Source organism: Rhineura floridana, chromosome 3, assembly GCF_030035675.1.
Source record: "Rhineura floridana isolate rRhiFlo1 chromosome 3, rRhiFlo1.hap2, whole genome shotgun sequence".
In the NCBI taxonomy this organism is placed as follows: Eukaryota; Metazoa; Chordata; class Lepidosauria; order Squamata; family Rhineuridae; genus Rhineura; species Rhineura floridana.
In genome coordinates this window covers 231,705,455-231,723,828 of record NC_084482.1, presented here as the reverse complement: position 1 = coordinate 231,723,828, position 18,374 = coordinate 231,705,455, and the positions used below count along the sequence as shown (strand labels likewise).

Genomic DNA, 18,374 nt, shown 5'->3' with positions numbered 1-18,374 from the left:
CTTCTGTTGTCATTACTTTAAGTTATAGTATGGTATCATCTGCATATCTTCAATTATTGATATTTCTCCCTCCAATTTTCTCACCTCCTTCATCTTGGTCCAATCGCTCTTTCTGTATATGTTCTGCATATAGATTAAACAAACAGGGTGATAAAATACACACCTGTCTGACACCCTTTCCAACTGGGAACCAATCGGTTTCTCCATATTCTGTCCTTGCAGTAGCCTCTTGTCCAGAGTATGGAATAGTCTCCCTGAGGAGGTGTGCTTGGCGCCGACACTATCATATTTTCGGCGCCAAGTTAAAACCTTCCTCTTCTCTGAGGCATTTTAATTTAAGTTAATTTAATTTTAAATTGTTGTAATCTGATTTCAGTTTGTACAGTTTTTATATACTTCGTTTTATGAGATTGTGTAATTTTATTGTATTTTTTGATGTTCACTGCCCAGAGAGCTATTGCTAGTCGGGCGGTATATAAGTTTAATAAATAAATAAATAAATATAGGCTGCGCATCAGGACAATCAGATGCTGTGGCACCCCCATTGCTTTTAAAGCATTCCTTAGTTTTTCATGATCTACACAGTCAAAGGCTTTGCTGTAATCTGGCACTTCTCACTCCATACGTGGTAAGAGCCTTTGCTTTACTTGCATGTCTTTGCCGTTGGAGCATAGACTTCGTTGATGTGTGCATCAGCCTCTGGGCTTCCTTTTGGCATTGACCCAGCTGCATCATTAGTCACAGCACTACTCGTACTTGTCCTTTGTTCTTCCCCAGTAGCTCAGTGAGTGCCTTCTGACCTGGGGGTCTCATCTTCCAGCACTTGTATTGCAGGTAACAGGGGGCTAACATTTTGGGAGGGATAGAGGGGATGTGAGCTGCCCTCTGGGCAGTGGAAAGGGCCATGTTCCAGTCAGACAGGATCCATCCTAGGTTTGTAAATTCCAGTTGTGCATAAATACTGGGCTGTTCACCTTAACTGGAGGAATAAGAGAGCAAATTTTTGTTAAAATTGCCTCTTTCTGTATCTCTTTTCTCAACCTGTTACCTAGCAACTACTGCTAAACTACCTCCATACAAGGCCTCGAGTTTGACAGTTAAACTCTAAAATCATCAGAGCTCCCAGAAATATGTTTTCAAAGTACAAATCATAATATATTCACAGGATTTCTCCACAGCATTTATCTCCTTTCCTTTTCATTCCATCAGGATACTTCTGTGGGGTCAAGGCTGAGGGAGAACCATCTGAAGTATCACGGGAAAAAGCTGATCAGAAACTAAGGAGTCAAGATGAAGTAAAGAGACAAGAGAAGAGACAGGCTCACACAGGGGACAAACCTCATAAGTGCTTGGAGTGTGGAAAGAGCTTCAGGTGGAGTAGCACCCTTACGGTGCATCAAAGAACTCACACAGGGGACAAACCTCATAAGTGCTTGGAGTGTGGAAAGAGCTTCAGTCAGAGTAGCCACCTTACTTTGCATCAAAGAACTCACACAGGGGACAAACCTTATAAATGCTTGGAGTGTGGAAAGAGCTTCAGTCAGGGTGGCAACCTTACTTTGCATCGAAGAACTCACACAGGGTACAAACTTCATAAATGCTTGGAGTGTGGAAAGAGCTTTAGTCGGAGTGGCCACCTTATATTGCATCAAAGAACCCACACAGGGGACAAACCTTATCAGTGCTTGGAGTGTGGAAAGAGCTTCAGTCAGAGTGGCACCCGTACTTCACATCAAAGAAGTCACACAGGGGACAAACCTTATAAATGCTTTGAGTGTGGAAAGAGTTTCAGTGACAGTAGCACCCTTGCTTCGCATCAAAGATGTCACACAGGGGACAGACCTTATAAATGCTTTGAGTGTGGAAACAGCTTTAGTCAGAGTGTCCACCTTACTTCGCATCAAAGAATTCACACAGGTGACAAACCTTATAAATGCTTGGAGTGTGGAAAGAGGTTCAGTCGGAGTGGCAACCTTACTTTGCATCACAGAACTCATACAGGGGACAAACCTTATAAATGCTTGGAGTGTGGAAAGACATTCAGTCGGAGTAGCCACCTTACTTCACATCAAAAATGTCACACAGGTGACAAACCTTATAAATGTTTGGAGTGTGGAAAGAGCTTCAGTCGGAGTGGCCACCTTATTTCGCATCACAGAACTCATACAGGGAACAAACCTTATACGTGCTTGGAATGTGGAAAGAGCTTCAGTCGGAGTGACAACCTTACTTTGCATCACAGAACTCATACAGAGGACAAACCTTATAAATGCTTGGAGTGTGGAAAGAGCTTTAAGCAGAGTTCAACACTTTCTGTGCATCAAAGGATCCATACAATGAAGCAGGGCTACCAACAGGATTTTCTGGGCTCTGTACTCTATGCAGATTGGGCCCTCTGCTGCACTCCTCAAAGACACAAATTTGCATAAAATGTGCCTACACTTCATGTCAAATGCAGATTTGTAACTCTCAAATAACATCTGGTATAGCACAATGGGGAGGAGAGCCTGGCTGGGAGTCCAGAGTCTGTGAGTTCAAATCCCTGCTCGTGTCTCCTGGGAGTCAAGGTCGAGCTAAAGATCACTCCACAGTGAGTGGCTCAGGGGTTACGTGCCCTGCCACCTGTGCAGCTGTGGGCAAGCTGCTTAGTCCCAAGGAGCCCAGTTGCCCCCCAGCTGGCAGTTGCGGACAAGGAAGGGGCTGGCTTGTGCAGCTGTGGCAAGCTGAGCAGGCCCTGGCCAGCTGGGGAGGGCTAGCCTCAGAGGGAGGCAATGGTCAACCCCCTCTGAATACTGCTTACCATGAAATCCCTGTTCGTAGGTTTGGAATTGACTTGAAGGCAGTCCATTTCCATTTTAACACTCATAATAAGATATCCAACAGAAAGAATATCAACAGGTGAAGCTTTCCCCATAATTTCCCCATACTATAAAAAGGCAGATATTAATCTGCGTGCCACATTATTATGTAGCCACGAGAGTGGCTGTATACTATAGTCAGCAAAGATTTTTTGCATTCCGCAATGTTAAATTGAAAATACCCCCATGCCATTCTGAGGCTTCCTATAAGCTCATTTCAAAACAAATCCTGACAAAACTCACAGTTCTGAACTCAGAAACGCTTGCTTAACAACCCTGTCAATTTTCATGGTGAAACACAAAACAGTCAGAGAGAATCGAGAGTTCAAAGTCTAAAAAGAGAGAGAGAAAACCGAGAGCCCTTTTGGACGTTTTTCTCCGAAAGTTCTCATAATCTGTTGAAAGTCATTAAAACTCACCCATGTTCACAGAGTACCTGCAATCCTATTACTGACCTTGCCCCATACTCTGACCTTCATCTGCTGCAGTTTAAAAGTTGAAAAAATGCCTGGCTGATTTTTAATTAATAAATTTTGGCTGGAAGCCAATGATAACATGGAGCATGCTCAGTAAGAACCATTGGCAGTGTTCTACAAGCCAGACTCACAGCTGCTGGGCTTGCCTAGTCAGGGGGCCACACCCACACCAGACTTTGATTTCACGTGAGACAGTCATGGCTTCCTCCAGAGAATTCTGGGAAGTTTAGTTTGTGAAGGATGTGAGAGAAGATTCCTGTTCCCCTGCCAGAGACCCAGTGGCCACCCAATCTCTTTCCGTCCTGTTTCTGCCCTCTTCCTTCTCCCCTCCCAGGTCACTTTCACTTCCCAGAGCTGCTTGGGAAGACTGTTTGTTTTTGGAGATAAATAAATAGAAGTCCACCTCCACCTCTGTGTCCTCCACTGAGGGAGCAATATGGGGTGGGGGGGAGAGAAAGAGGGAGAATTGGCTTGGAAGGAGGGCAGCTGGGAGCCCCCCAGTCAGTGGGGTTGTCCCAAGGAAGAAGGAGGGCACCCCAAGGACAAGGTCCCCAGGAGAGGGACGGGGACCTTTGTGATGTTCCTGCAGGTTAAGCATCTAAATATGGTAAGTGTGGGTCTATTAGGTGATGTATGGTAATTGACTGAGAGAGAAAGGGGGAGTACATGGGTGAGAAGCTGAAGTGTGCTGGATGATGATTGGCTGAGTGGCTGGCTGGCTGAAGGTATAAATGGAGGGTTGTGAGTGAGGAGAGAGTTAGAGAGTCGGTTGGAGAGAGGTTGTTGAGTTGGTTGGCAGAGTTCTGAGGGAAGTTTGGATTGGATTTGGCTGATATTTAAAGAGGATATATATGAACAGAAACATAAAGAGTGACCATATATGAAACCATACGCTTGTGAAACATTCCTAAAGTAATCTTGTTATTTCCTGTTGTTAGTAAATAAATACTTCTTTGGTTTACCAAAGGCCTGGTCCTTGGCTGGGGAATATACAGACCAGAAGGGAGGGCAAGGCTGAACAGAAACTGTATCTAATGGTGGCAGCGGTGAAGGGAGATATTGTAACAAGTCAAGTATCCAGAGCAACCCAGAGTTGTATGCTTTATATATAAAGATACAAGGGGGTTGGGAACAGCATAAGCACACAGTCACAAAAGTAACCAGCTCGAGAGAGACTCAGGCAAAGTCTCTAGGAGTATTGGTTACAGGACGTGAGTGGTGGTGCTGCCTAGCAGTGGGATCTAGTGAGATCTGTGCTAGAGCGGAGTGAGAAACCATATAAAGGACGGTCCGGACTGGTGGTGTCCCTGGTGGTGCCTAGTGAAAGGCAGTAGCCACAAGCGGGTGGGAACCTGACAGGGAGAACCAGGGAAGGACGTCACAACCTTCTAAGCCCCCTAAACCGTCTCCTCTTTTACACTCTGCCTTAACAGGGACATGCCAGGGCAAAAAGCCGCAAATCCCCTGAAGGAAGGAAGGAAGGAGGTCTGACGATAAAATAAATGATGAAATTAATTTGCCCTCACTAGTGGGTTGTCTACAGTGTTACTGTTGACTAATATAATAATTAAACCAGAACTTTGAGACGCAGAGAACTTTTTAAAATGTTATGTAAATTTGTGTAGATATTAGCAGAGATCACAACGGTCTGAGCTGTGTGTGTGCCAGTGTGTGCATTTACCTAAGTGGCAGGCTTTTCCCCTGCTTTGAGATCACTGAGACGTAAGACTTAGTAAAATAAGAAAAGCTACCTTATTTGTAGAAATACATAGTAGATAGAAAGGCATACCTACTTCTAACTTAAGGCCATCTTTTGAAACTTCACAATGAAAGAATAAATAGAATGGGAATCCACAGAGCTGGATCTATTTTAAATCTCTCCTAGAGGGCTAGAGTGGCAGACTCCATGACACCCGGTTTGCTACGAGTAACTCTTATTCAGAATTCTTATTCTAAATCATTTTCTTGTTACGTGTTAAGGATTGTCTTCTCCTTCCAGGAGCCTGTGTGGATGTCCTGCTTCCCAGCCCCCCGCATCTCATGGGTCAATTGCATAAACAACAGCATAAATCTCATGCCCCTATCTCATGCCCCCATTCTACACTCTGCCCCTCATCTTCCCACCATCTCCAGATGCAGGAGTGACTCTGCTTGAAACGCTTCGGGTGCATTAGACGCCTTGGCAAGGGACTTGATTCACCAATATTCTAGTCCCCCAGATTTTTTTTTTTTCATTGCACCTGCTCGCTCTTTCTCCTCTTTCGTATGCATTTCTTATTGGAAGTGGGGCAAGAGCAACTCCTGTTTGAGTTCTTCTGTTTGTATTCCAGAAGGAGGATAGAGTGAGGGTCCTCCAGCTGGCTAGGCTGGCCTACCTTTACCCGTGCTGTTCTCTGCCTGACTTCCTCCCCTTGTAATGGATATGCTCAGAGAAGCTGGCCTGCCCCTCCTTCCTTTCTCTTCTTCTTAAAGACAGGAGACCCCTTTGTCTCTGCTCTCCCTCCTGAGCCATGAGGGCGACTCCCAAGCCTGGGCGTTGTACCTCCAACTTAGTTAGTAAGTTAGAACTAGGTATGTCTTTCTATCTACTGTGTATTTTTATAAATAAAGTAGCTTTTCTTATTTTACTGAGTTAAGTCTCAGTGATCTCAATGCAGGGTAAAAGCCTGCTTCTCAGGTAAATACACACACGCAGGCACACAGCATTTCAGACCTCTGTTGAACTCTGCTTCATTTATTTATTTATTGTATGTATAAACTGCCCCATAGCCGAAGCTCTCAGCTTGGAAAAAGTTACTTTTTAAAACTACAACTCCCATCAGCCCCAGGTGGCATGGCCACCGGATTGGGCTGATGGGAGTTGTAGTTCAAAAAAGTAACTTTTCCAAGCTCTAGGTTTACAGTACAGTAGGGCCCCTCTTTAAGGCACTTTGCTAATGTGGCAGTCTTAATTAGATGCAATTAGACTAAAGCCCCACTCATATGGCGCTTGTTCCGCTTTTACAGCGGTTTTGGGGCATCGTGCACCATTCTATTCAAAGGGTTCCGCTTTACAGCGGGGGTCCAGAACGTAACCCACCGTATGAGTGGGGCCCTACTGTAACTAAAAACAAATATACAAATTTAAAACATATATTTTAAAAACAATTTAAAACATAATTAAAAAATTTAAAACAATTTAAAAACACATGCTAAAATGCCTGGGAGAACAGGAAAGTCTTCTTTAAATACAAATTTACACAACAACAAGCCTCCACTCTGTTTGTTGAACTTCCCACCGCACGCGTCTCAGAGCGTGGGGCGAAGGGGGGCTTCGGCCAGTCCCTCATCTTCCCCCTCCGATGGAAGGGGGTTGCTAACTGTCAGTTCAGGCGCAGGAGGTGGAGGAGCATGACTGAGAGGCTTCTGATGGAACAGGCTGAACTCCCACTGGGGCGACTGGAGTTGGGGAGCTGAAGTGTCAAAGGCAGAGCTGGGGCTCCCTCAAAGCTGAACCTGCTACTTGGACCCTCCCTGGCTGGACAGCCATCTGTCGGGACTGCTTTGATTTGGATTCCTGCATTGAGCGGGGGTTGGACTTGATGGCCTTATAGGCCCCTTCCAACTCTACTATTCTATGATTCTATGGGAGATTCATCCCAGTTCAAGTCCACATCCTCTGACTCACCTCTACCTATCCACTGCCGCCTGGGGGGTCTCACAACAGTGATGTGGCTGCAAAAAAGGCAAATTCTATTTTAAGCTGCATGAATAGAAGCATCATTTCCAAACTGCATGAAGTACAGTTCCCCTCTATTAGGCACTCGTTTGGCCTCATCTTGAGTACTGAATGCACTTCTGCACATCACACGTCCAACAGAGTTTGCTTTATTTTTGGAAAGTGGGTGGGTGAGGAAGAGGCCGACAGAGAGGAGGGGGGGGAGATGCTCTTCTGCCGTTTTTGCCGTTAGTGGCACGAGGGGGCTGAAGAGCAGCATGTGGCTCCCTCGCCCCCTCTCTTCCCCCGTCCCTAGCAGGAGCATTTACAGTTGGAAATAATCGGGTACTGGATGGAGATCTGCACGCAGCGCTGCCCACAGTGGCGCTGGCATCTCCACTGCAAGGTGGTCAGATGCACTGACTTGGCCAGTTTAGGCTGTAATCCAAACCTGATTCACCAAATGTGCAACTGGGAAGAATTATCCCCAGCAGGAAATAGTTCTGTGGAAAACACTGCAGTGGGGCACTGGGGTGGTGGTGTCTGTGCCTGCCCCAGTTCTGTCACTTGACTGTATTTGGGTCGGGTGGCTATCCCAAGGCAAAGCCGGCATAGCCCACAGGAGGCTTTTGCCTCCCCCCATCCCATCTCGGGTGAGATCCATTGCAACTCCCACCCTGCCTGGCTTGGGGTTTCTTGCCTTGCACCCGTGCGCGTTAGTAGGCTTGGTTGCAAGGGGGGAGAGCACACGTCATATATTGTGAACCAATTGCCTCATAGGGGTAGACTGAGAGGTGGAGCTTTGGGAATAACCGAAAAGAATGTGTTTAATGTATGGGTGAAAAAAGAACAGATTTCTTAATATTTTAAACAGCAGACAAACAAGAGAAGTGGGGACTACCCAATCACAAAGTGAATAGGGAAAAAGGGGATTATCCAGGCGAGTTTGGACGGGCCCTAATTAAGGTTTCTGACCAGCCTTCTGGCTTAGCAGGGCACCCCCTGGAGGTTTGCTTTGTGCAAATGTGTCACTCTTTGGCAGGTCTGCTGCAGTTGCAGCCAACGGCTAAAGGCCGAGTCTCTCAGCTGAGAGAGAGAGAGAGATGCCAACTGCAGCTCAGGGGCAGAGCCTCTGCTTGGCTTGAAGGAAGATCAGTCCAATTCAGTCCCCAGCAGTTCCACAAAGGGCGAGAAAGACTCCTTCTCTGAAATCCCAGAGAGACGCTGCCAGTCAGTGCAGACATTACAGTAAAGGCAACATTGAACTAGGCTGATCATAAGGCAACTTCCTTGTAACCCCGGTGAGCTGGTGGCAGCCGTATCAGTCCACAACAGCAGCCAAGACTTGCAGCCCTTGAAAGTACTAAGTTTTAAGTCTCAGTGATCTCAGTGCAGGGTAAAAGCCTGCTTATAAGAGTTCCATCTCACTCACCAAGCACCATGTTCATGCAACTACTGGCCTGGAGTGTCTGCACCTTGTGTTGGGCCAGAGGGACAGGCTGGGAATCCTTTTGGTGTACCGCCCACCTTGCTGCCCAATGGCTTCCCTAACTGAGCTGGCGGAAGTGGTCTCGGAGATATTGCTGAGATCCCCCAGACTATTAGTACTGGGGGATTTCAACATTCATGCCGAGACTACTTTGTCCGGTGCGGCTCAGGACTTCATGGCTTCCATGACAGCCATGGGGCTGCCTCAATATGTTAGTGGTCCAACGCATGTATCGGGGCACACTCTAGACCTTGTTTTTGCTACTGAGCATGGGGAAAGTGATCTGGATGTGGGGAGTCTTACAACACTCCCTTTGTCATGGACAGATCACTGCTTGCTGAAGTTTAGACTTTCAGTAGCCTCTTCCCTCTGCAAGGGTGGGGGACCTATTAAATTGGTCCGCCCCCGGAGACTAATGGATCCTGAAGGTTTTCAAAGGGCTCTGGGGGATTTTCCGGCTGATAGGACTGGCGCTCCTGCTGAAGCCCTGGTCGCTCTGTGGAATACGGAGATGACCCGGGCTGTAAACACGATCGCTCCTGCACGCCCTCTCCTTTGCAGAGCTCATACAGCTCCATGGTATACTCCGGAGCTGAGAGCGATGAAGCAAGATAGGAGGCGGCTTGAGCGGAAATGGAGGCGAACTCCTGACGGATACAATTATGCACTGGTTAGTGTTTCGACTAAGCTGTATGTAGGAGCGGTGAAGGCAGCCAAAAAACATCATTTTGCTGCCACTATTAAATCATCCCTCTGCTGCCAAGCGGAGCTCTTCCGAGTTGTCCGGGAGCTTCTTCATGTAAACCCTCCGGACACGGTGGAATCATCGGAGGCCCACTGTAATCAGTTTGCCGATCACTTCCAGAACAAGATCTCATGCATCCGCCGGGACCTAGACTCTCAAGTTATAGCAGTTGATCCTAGTGAGGTGTCCAGAGCACAGTCTTGTCCTGTTTTGTTGGATGAGTTTCAGTTGGTTCAGTTTGAGGACGTGGACAAGGTGCTTGGACAGGTATGTGCAACCACTTCGGTACTGGATCCTTGCCCCTCTTGGCTAATAAAAACTAGCAGGGATGGAACAGGTAGCTGGGCCAAGGAAGTGATAAATGCCTCTTTATGAGAGGGAGTGGTCCCTGGCTGTCTGAAAGAAGCGGTGGTGAGACCACTTCTGAAAAAGCCTTCCTTGGACCCAGACAATTTTAACAGCTACAGGCCAGTGGCGAATGTTCCATTCCTGGGCAAGGTCTTGGAACGAGTGGTTGCTGGCCAGCTCCAGGTGCTATTGGATGAAACCTATTATCTAGATCCATTTCAATCGGGTTTTAGGCCCGGTTTTGGCACTGAGACATCCTTGGTCGCCCTGTATGATGACCTATGTCGGGAGACAAAGGGAGTGTAACTCTGTTGATACTCCTTGATCTCTCTGCGGCTTTTGATACCATCGACCATGGTATCCTTCTGGAGAGGCTCGGGGAGTTGGGAGTTGGAGGTACTGCTTGGCAGTGGTTCCACTCCTACTTGGCGGGTCGTCTCCAGAAGGTAGTGCTCGGGGAACATTGCTCGACACCGTGGGTTCTCCAGTATGGGGTCCCACAGGGGTCAGTTTTCTCCCCCCTGCTTTTTAATATCTACATGAAGCCGTTAGGTGAGGTCATCAGGAGTTTTGGAGTGCGTTGTCACCAGTATGCTGATGACACGCAGCTCTACTTCTCCTTTTCATCTTCTTCAGGTGAGGCTGTTGATGTACTGAACCGTTGCCTGGCCGCAACAATGGACTGGATGAGAGTTAACAAACTGAAGCTCAATCCAGACAAGACTGAGATGCTGTTGGTGGACGGGTTCTCTGATCGGATGGTGGATATATACCCTGTCCTGGACGGGGTTACACTCCCCCTAAAGAAGCGGGTTCGTAGTCTGGGAGTCTTCCTAGACTCTTCCCTCTACTTGAGGCTCAAGTAGCCTCGGTGGCAAGGAATGCGTTCTACCAACTTCGGTTGGTAGCCCAGCTACGTCCCTATTTGAGTAAAGAGGACCTTACATCAGTGGTACATGCTCTGGTAACCTCACGCTTAGACTACTGCAATGCGCTCTACGTAGGGCTGCCTTTGAAGACACTTTGGAAGCTACAGCTAGTGCAAAACGCGGCAGCCAGACTGCTAACAAGAACTAAGCGGTCTGAGCATATAACACCTGTTCTGGCCCGCTTGCACTGGCTGCCAATATGTTTCCGGGCTAGATTCAAAGTGTTGGTATTAACCTATAAAGCCTTATACGGTGCGGGACCACGTTACCTTACGGAACGCCTCTTCCGATATGAACTGGCCCATACACTACGCTCTGCTACGAAGGCCCTCCTCCGGGTTCCAACTCATAGGGATGCCCGGAGGGTGATGACAAGATCTAGGGCCTTCTCAGTGGTGGCCCCCGAACTATGGAATAGTCTCCCCGAGGAAGTATGCCTGGCGCCAACTCTGCTTTCCTTTCGGCGCCAGGTTAAAACCTTCTTATTCTCCGAAGCATTTTAATCTAAATTGATCAAAATTTAAAGATGTTACTGCACTGATTTGGATTGTATTATGTTGTATTATATTGTGTTATTTATTGTATTTTTATCTTATTGTATTTTATGTTCACCGCCCAGAGAGCTATTGCTAGTTGGGCGGTATATAAATTTAATAAATAAATATAAAATAAATAAATAAATTCTAAGGTAAATACACACACGCCTGCATGCAGGATTTCAGACTGCTGTTGATCTCTGCTTTATTGTTTCAATACAAATTTACACAACAAGAAGCCTCAGCTCTGTCTGTTGAACTTCCCACTGCATGTGTCTCTGAGCGCAGGGTGAAGGGGGGGCTTTGGCCAGTCCCTTGTCTTCCTCCTCCGATGGAAGGGGGTTGCTAACTGTCAGTTCAGGTACAGGGGGTGGAGGAGTGCCTGACTGGGAGGCTTCTGATGGAACAGGCTGAACTCCCTCTGGGGGGTCTGGAGTTGGGGAGCTATAGTGTCAAAGACAGAGCTGGAGGTGTCTCGAAGCTGGACCTGCTGCTTGAACCCTCCCTGGCTGGACAGATATCTGTCGGGAATGCTTTGATTTGGATTCCTGCATTAAGTGGGGATTGGCCTTGATGGCCTTATAGACCCCTTCCAACTCTACTATTCTATGATTCTATAGGAGATTCATCCCAGTCCAAGTCCACATCCTCTGACTCACCCCCACCCATCCACTGCCACCTGGGGGGGCTCACCACAGTGATGCTGCTGCAACAAAGGCAAATGCTATTTTAAGTTGCATTAAAAGAAGCATCATTTCCAAATCGTATGAAGTACAGTTCCCCTCTATTAGGCACTCGTTTGCAGGGGCGTCACTATGGCGGTGTGACAGGTGCGGGTTGCACTGGGTGACACCGCGAGATGGGGTGACACCATGAGCCGCCCCCCCCACCATAGGCACCGCCACTGGGAAGCGGCAGGCGCAGCCAAGGAGGAGAGAGAGAGATCAGGAGCGAGCACGGGGACTGCCCTCTTCCCTCAGCGCCCGCCCTGCCGCCTCACAGGCTGGCTCCTTCGCACTCCCGCATTCTAGATCTGCTCTCAAGTTGAGTGACGAATGTGAGAGCGAGCGGATCCTCCGGTGGAGGAAAAGGTCAATGGAACTCTAATGGTTAATGGGCCAAAGGGGTAGGGTGGTCCTTAGACTTCGGAACACTTCCGGTTCCCAAACGAGAGCAGCAATGTGGAAGGGTGCCGGTCCAAAGAAACGCAAGGAGGGGGGATGAAAGAGGTACACGGCAATGAAACCAGTTCCAGCCTCCGACTGAGGACCGGAAGGCTGCATGTCTTCCACCCCTTTTCTGAGTCTCTGGTTGGTCGTTGCACCTCCCTGTTCCGGCCTGGTCAGTTTCCTTTGCGAAGAAGGGGGGGAAAGTGGGGACGGAGGAGGGGGGAATAAACTCCCAGGCTCCACCCCTTTGAAGAACCTGAGGGCTTCTCCGTGCAATCAACTCCAATCCCATGTCATGCAAAACAGAGCCCAAACTCCATTGCTTCCATTGCCTGGCTTTCTTGCAACCTCCAGATTTTTTATGGGGGGGAGCTGTCCTGGTGCAGAGTAAGCCGCCTTGCATGGGGCGGGAGGGAACAGCGGCTGCACTTTGGGATGCCCAAGAGGGTTGGACTTGATGGCCTTATAGGCCCCTTCCAACTCTACTACTCTATGATTCTATGCCAGCCAACTTGGATGGCTTTTAAAGTGGGTTGCACACGTTTCTAGAGGCTCATTGGCTGCTGACCACGATGGCTCTGTTGCTCCCTCCGCTGTCAGAGGCAGGAAATGTCTCTGAATACCAGTTGCTGGGAATGTCATTTGGGGGTGAGTGTTGCTGTTGCCCTCGAGGCCTGCTTTCACGCTTCCCAGTGGGGCCTCTGGTTGGCCACTGAGGGCACGATGCTGGGCTCTTGGCCTGACCCAGCAGCCGGGCTCCTCTGATGTTAGGAGAGGGGTTGGTCTAGCGCTGGCAACAGACTTTGGGGGGCTGTGAGCCCAGGGCCAGTAATGGCCCCCACGAACACCTGCCTCCACCAAGGCCAAGGCCCGCCCTTTCTCTGCCCCTGCTTTGACATTGAGGCTGCTCACCCCCTTCCACCCCCTGGATACACTTCAGCAGTGGACAGGTGGTGGCTCTTTTGAAGGGGGGGCTCACCATTTGGGGAACGAAACAAAGCTCATTAGAAGAGAACCTCCTTGGATGCAGAAGGGCCAGGTTCGATCGCCGACATTTCTGGGAAAGAGCCCCTGCCTGGAATCTTGGAGAGCTGCTGCCAGTCAGGGCAGACAATACTGAACTAGATGAACCAATGATCCCCAGTCTAAAGCAGCTTACTGCGTTTCAAGGTTTCTGTTGTTATGTGCCTTCAAGTCAATTATGACTTATGGCAACCCTATGAATAAGCAACCTCCAGAAACATCTGTTGTGAACCGCCCTGTTCAGACCTTGTAAGTTCAGGTCTGCGACTTCCTTTATGGAATCAATCCAACTCTTGTTTGTTCTTCCTCTTTTTCTACTCCCTGCTGTTTTTTCCCAGCATTATTCTCTTTTCTAGTGAATCATGTCTTCTCATGATGTGCCCAGAGTATGATAACCTCAGTTTCATCATTTTAGCTTCGAGTGACAATTCTGGTTTGATTTGAAGGCAGTACATTTACATTTTTTATTATCTTTTCTAATGAATCATGTCTTCTCATGATGTCCAAAGTATGATAACCTCAGTTTCATCATTTTAGCTTCTAGTGATAGTTCTGGTTTAATTTGTTCTAACACCCAATTATTTGTCTTTTTCGCAGTTCAGTGTCCTCATTGTCAACTTTAAAGTAGGGAAGGGCTAAGCTGGCGTTGAGGGAGGGGGATTTGCTGCTCCCCCCACCTTGCAATCCTGTGCATGTTTACTCAGAAGTAAATCCCACCCTGTTGAATGGGGCTTACCCACTAGGACTGGCGTCAGTTTTGCTGAGACGGCACCTCGGCATTGCACCTGCACTCTTTGCCCACTCACTTCTCCCTGCCTCCCATCACATCTGTGGTTCCATTGGCCCTCAGAATTAGCCCCAGGCCAGCAGAACAGTGAGTGCTTTTCTACCCTATATCTCAGTGGTAGGCTGAGCATGTTCTTTGCATGCAGAAGGTCCTGGGTTCAATCTTTTGCATGTCCTTGTGAAAGGGAAAAAATGTTCTAGGTTGTTTGTGTGACGATCCCACAGCTGGCTCTGTGTGTGTGCTATTACATTCAGTGATATACGGGAATTACAATTTACGAGTAACATTGGTACAAAAGACATTACTAAGGATTCTGTCTGGTCTGGTACAGGAGGAGTTCCATTGGGGTGACACCATGAGTTACCGCACCGGGTGACACCAACCCTACTGACGCCACTGGCTACAGCCACTTTGCTCCTTAAGGGTTAACAAAGGACCACAGAGTCGAAGGAAAGAGCGCAAAGGAGGGACTTCCCTTTCCTGCTCCGCCTCTTGGCGAGAAATGCAGGCTAGAATTACCGGAGGAGCCCCTCTTCGTGCGCCAGATGTTGGCGAGTGGGGTTGCGTGGGGGAAGCGAGGAGCTTCAGCCACTTTGCTCTTTAAGGGTTAACCAGTGAGGACAGACCGAAAGGGAAGAGCCCAAAGGAGGGACTTCCCCTTCCCGCCCCACCTCTCTGCAAGAAATGCAGGGGGAGCCTCGAAACAAAGGTATGCAATTGGGGGTGGAGTGGAGCATGGGAGGGGGCGAGGACCCCCCTGAAGCGCCCTTCCCCGCAGACCCTCCCGATCGGAGGCTGCAGCTCTGCCCCGTCCCGTCCGCCTCTCCCCTGGGCTGGGCTGGCTGTGGTGGGCCGGATCGAAGCATCCCTCGGAACATCTGCGGTTCTGCTGATGAATTTCGTGGCCTTCAGCTGGAGATGGAGGCGCCCCATAGTCGGAACAGAGCTAAGTAGGCAACAGTGCGCTAAATGGGCCTCCTCTTCATGTGTCCTCGTTTGTCCTTTGGTTCAGCTGTGATGGTTGAATAGTGAGGCTCTTCTTTCAATGCCTTCATTCTGCCAGCCCTCCCCAGTTTCCTGTTCGGTTAGAATTAAGGTTGCCATTTAATTCCGGAAAGCCGAAACGTGGCTGCCCTCCTTGTTTTAGAGTAGCCCGGCAGACAAACTGTTTAGCGAGTGACGTTCTTCCTGAAGAGGGTGCAAATTGGTGGGAGATACTTCCTGCTCCCTCTTCCTACACCAGGTGTCAGAACGTCGCTAATAAATATATTTTGATGGAATCGATTTTCTTTTTATGGCCGCAGCTCCTTGATCCTGAAGTGCATATCGCCCAGGATTCAAATCTTTCTCAGAGTTGGAAAGACTAACCTGATGTTTCACAGGTATTTTTCCTAGAGGTCACGTGACAATCGCTTATGAGCCAAATGGCTTTTTCAGAGCACCCTTTTATCTGCCAGAAGAGGAGTCATTTGCCAAAAGTCTAGGATGACTTTAGAAAGAAGAGATAGAACTGGGAATGCAGAAAGGAAATCAACCGGGAAACCTGATGTCTTGCAAAGATGATGTCCTTTTTTTAATAGACTGAAATAAGTATTTATGCCAGTTATTAAACTGGAAACAAACCTGTCAGTAAAATAAATAGGAAATCAAACTGTCCATGCGTAAAATCTAAATGGAAGTTAGGTTATTAAACCAGAAATATGCATTTAAATAAAAAAAATACAGAAATAAAAAATAAAATAAAATAAATACAGGTTCTAAAATCCTAAATGGGATGTGTGTTATAAAAAATTGCACCCTGGCCGAGGAGTGCCTTTGGTGCCACAACCCCCGCGGTCAGGTTTGTGGGCCACCAAGAGGGTTCATGGGGCCCAGAGCACTCATGATGCTGCCCCTCCAAGGACTTATGCACATATGTATACATAGCTGGGGGGCCCTTGCGAGAGTTACTGCATGCACGAGCAACATGTGCGAATTCTCACCCACAGCTCCTCCTGGCCCTTGGATCAGGCAGGATGAGAGGCGTGCTTCCTTTTTTTATGTTGGGGATGTGGGAAGAGTCATCAGGTTCTGCTTCTGGGATTCAGCTAAGTAGCTTAGTAGACAAGTTCTGGGATTCAGCCTCACTGGTCGTCTACTTCAGTCCTGCTGCTGGCCACTCCTCACTCGCTTAGGATTCCTCCCTCAAGGCCTGGCCTCCCACCACTCCTACGCCTTTCCCTGGGGCAACCAGAGGGGCCAAACTGCCAAGAGGAAGTTCTGGGCCCGGTCCACTGGATGTGGCTCACACCCTCTGCTGCACTCACAGACAATGACACAAACGTACTTGCCCTTCACGTCATGAGCAAATGTGCACCCTCTTTTGCAGATGGAGGGGGAGGAGTTCCCAAAGATCAATCTGAGGTCACACACAAGTAACAAGATGCCTGACAAATACAATATCAAACAGGTGAAGCTTTCCCCATAATTTCAGTTCTGGACCAGAAAAGCTTACTCTGTTTAATATATGCCTGCCACTCAGCTGTTAAAGGCATGAGAGCCCTGCTCTCCTTCAGCGCCAATACAAGTCAACACAAAAAGTCCTTGCACAGAAAAATCTAACAGGTAAAGAAAAGAGGGTTTAGGATGCCATAAGCTGTTCCGTTGAAGCCTTTTTTAAAAAATGTGCAATGCATTTTTATTTTTATTATGGAGAAGGGACAATGGCCAGAAAAGGGCTTCCCACCTCCCCTCGCTCTCCTGTGAAGCAGCAAGGAGCTTCAGCCACTTTAAGGGTTAACCAACGACGGACCAGAAGGGAAGAGCGCAAACGAGGGACTTCCCTTTCCCACCCCGCCTCTCCACAAGAAATGCAGCCTGGAAGCACCGGAGGAGCTCCTCTTGGTGTGCAGTGATGTTGCAGAGCGGGGTTGCACGGAGGGAGCCTCGAAACAGAGGTATGCAGTTGGGGGGAGGGGAGGGTGGAAGAGAGCAATGACCCCCCTTAAGTGCCCCTCCCCACAGACCCTCCAGATTTGGGGATGCAACTCTGCCCCGTCCCGTCTGCCTCCTCCCCTGAATATTTGTGGTTACGATTATGAATTTCATGGCCTTAAGCTTCGAGATGTAGACGCTTCATAGTTAGAACAGAGCTAAGTAGACAATCATGAGAGAAATGGACTGATTCGTTATGAGACAGCTTCTTCTTGTGTCCTCCTTTGTCCTTTGGTTCAGCTGTGATAGTTTAATAGTGAGGCTATTCTTTCAATGTTAAGGTCACTGTTTAATTCAGGAAAACAAACGTGGCCCTGCCCTCCTTGTTTTTGGGTAGCCCGGCAGACAAACTGTTTAGCGAGTGATGTTTTTCCTGAAATGGGTGCAAATCGGTGGGAGCTACTTCCGCTACCTCTTCCTACACCTGGGGTAAGTTCCCTACTAAATCAAAAGGTGTTACCCAGTTTCTCCACACCGAGAACCTTTATGGCACATCCACTTACGCACTTTGAGAGTGAAACTTCTCACCTCCGTAGCAGTCTTGATGCCCCCTCCACATCTACTGTAGTCCCCAATGAGGTGTCCAGTGCATCGTCTGCTGCACCTTCTTGGGAACGGTTTCAGTTGATGCGATGATGTGGCCAGCAATGTCTCCTCTTGACCCTTGGCCTACTGGGCTTATTAAAGCTTGCTGAGGGGGTCTGACCGAGTGGATCCAGGGTGTGCTCAATGCATCATTGCAGGAGGGAGTGGTTCCAGCCTGGACCCATTGGTTTATGACTACTACCAACCGGTTGCAAATACCCCCTTCTTAGGGAAGGTGCTTGAGACGGTTGTGGCCCAGCAATTGCAAGTACTCTTGGATGAAGCAAATTATCTTGACCCATCCCAGTCTGGGTTCAGGCCTGGTTATGGGACTGAATCATCCTTGGTTGCCCTGATGGATAACCTTTACAGGAGAAAACAGGATGTGTGTGACCCTGTTCTTCTTACTTGATCTCTGAGTGGCTTTTGATACCATTGACCATGGTATCCTTCTGGGCCGACTTGGTGAGATTTATTTTATTTATTTATTTATTGTATTTATATACCGCCCCATAGCCAAAGCTCTCTGGGCGGTTTACAGTAACTAAAATCATTAAAAGCAAATATACAAATTTAAAAACACATCTTTAAAACACAATTTAAAATTTTTAAACAATTTAAAAAATCACATGCTAAAACGCCTGGGAGAAGAGGAAAGTCTTGACCTGGCGTCGAAAAGATAACAGTGTTGATGCCAGACGCACCTCATCAGAAAGAGCATTCCATCATTTGGGGGCCACCACTGAGAAGGCCCTCTCC

General features: G+C 48.2%; 2 protein-coding genes across 2 annotated transcripts in view; both read left to right on the top strand.

Annotated features, from left to right (window-relative positions):
- LOC133381949 (H-2 class II histocompatibility antigen, E-D alpha chain-like) overlaps nt 1-18,374 on the top strand; it is a 411,219-nt gene that overhangs the window by 174,216 nt on the left and 218,629 nt on the right. The window lies entirely within an intron of this gene.
- The window catches only part of LOC133381957 (zinc finger protein 208-like), a 38,154-nt gene that overhangs the window by 9,905 nt on the left and 9,875 nt on the right, over nt 1-18,374 (top strand). Inside the window, exon 3 of the mRNA XM_061621582.1 lies at nt 1,373-2,296. Coding sequence (XP_061477566.1) covers nt 1,373-2,296 — 924 coding nt within the window. The remainder of the gene's footprint in view (nt 1-1,372; nt 2,297-18,374) is intronic.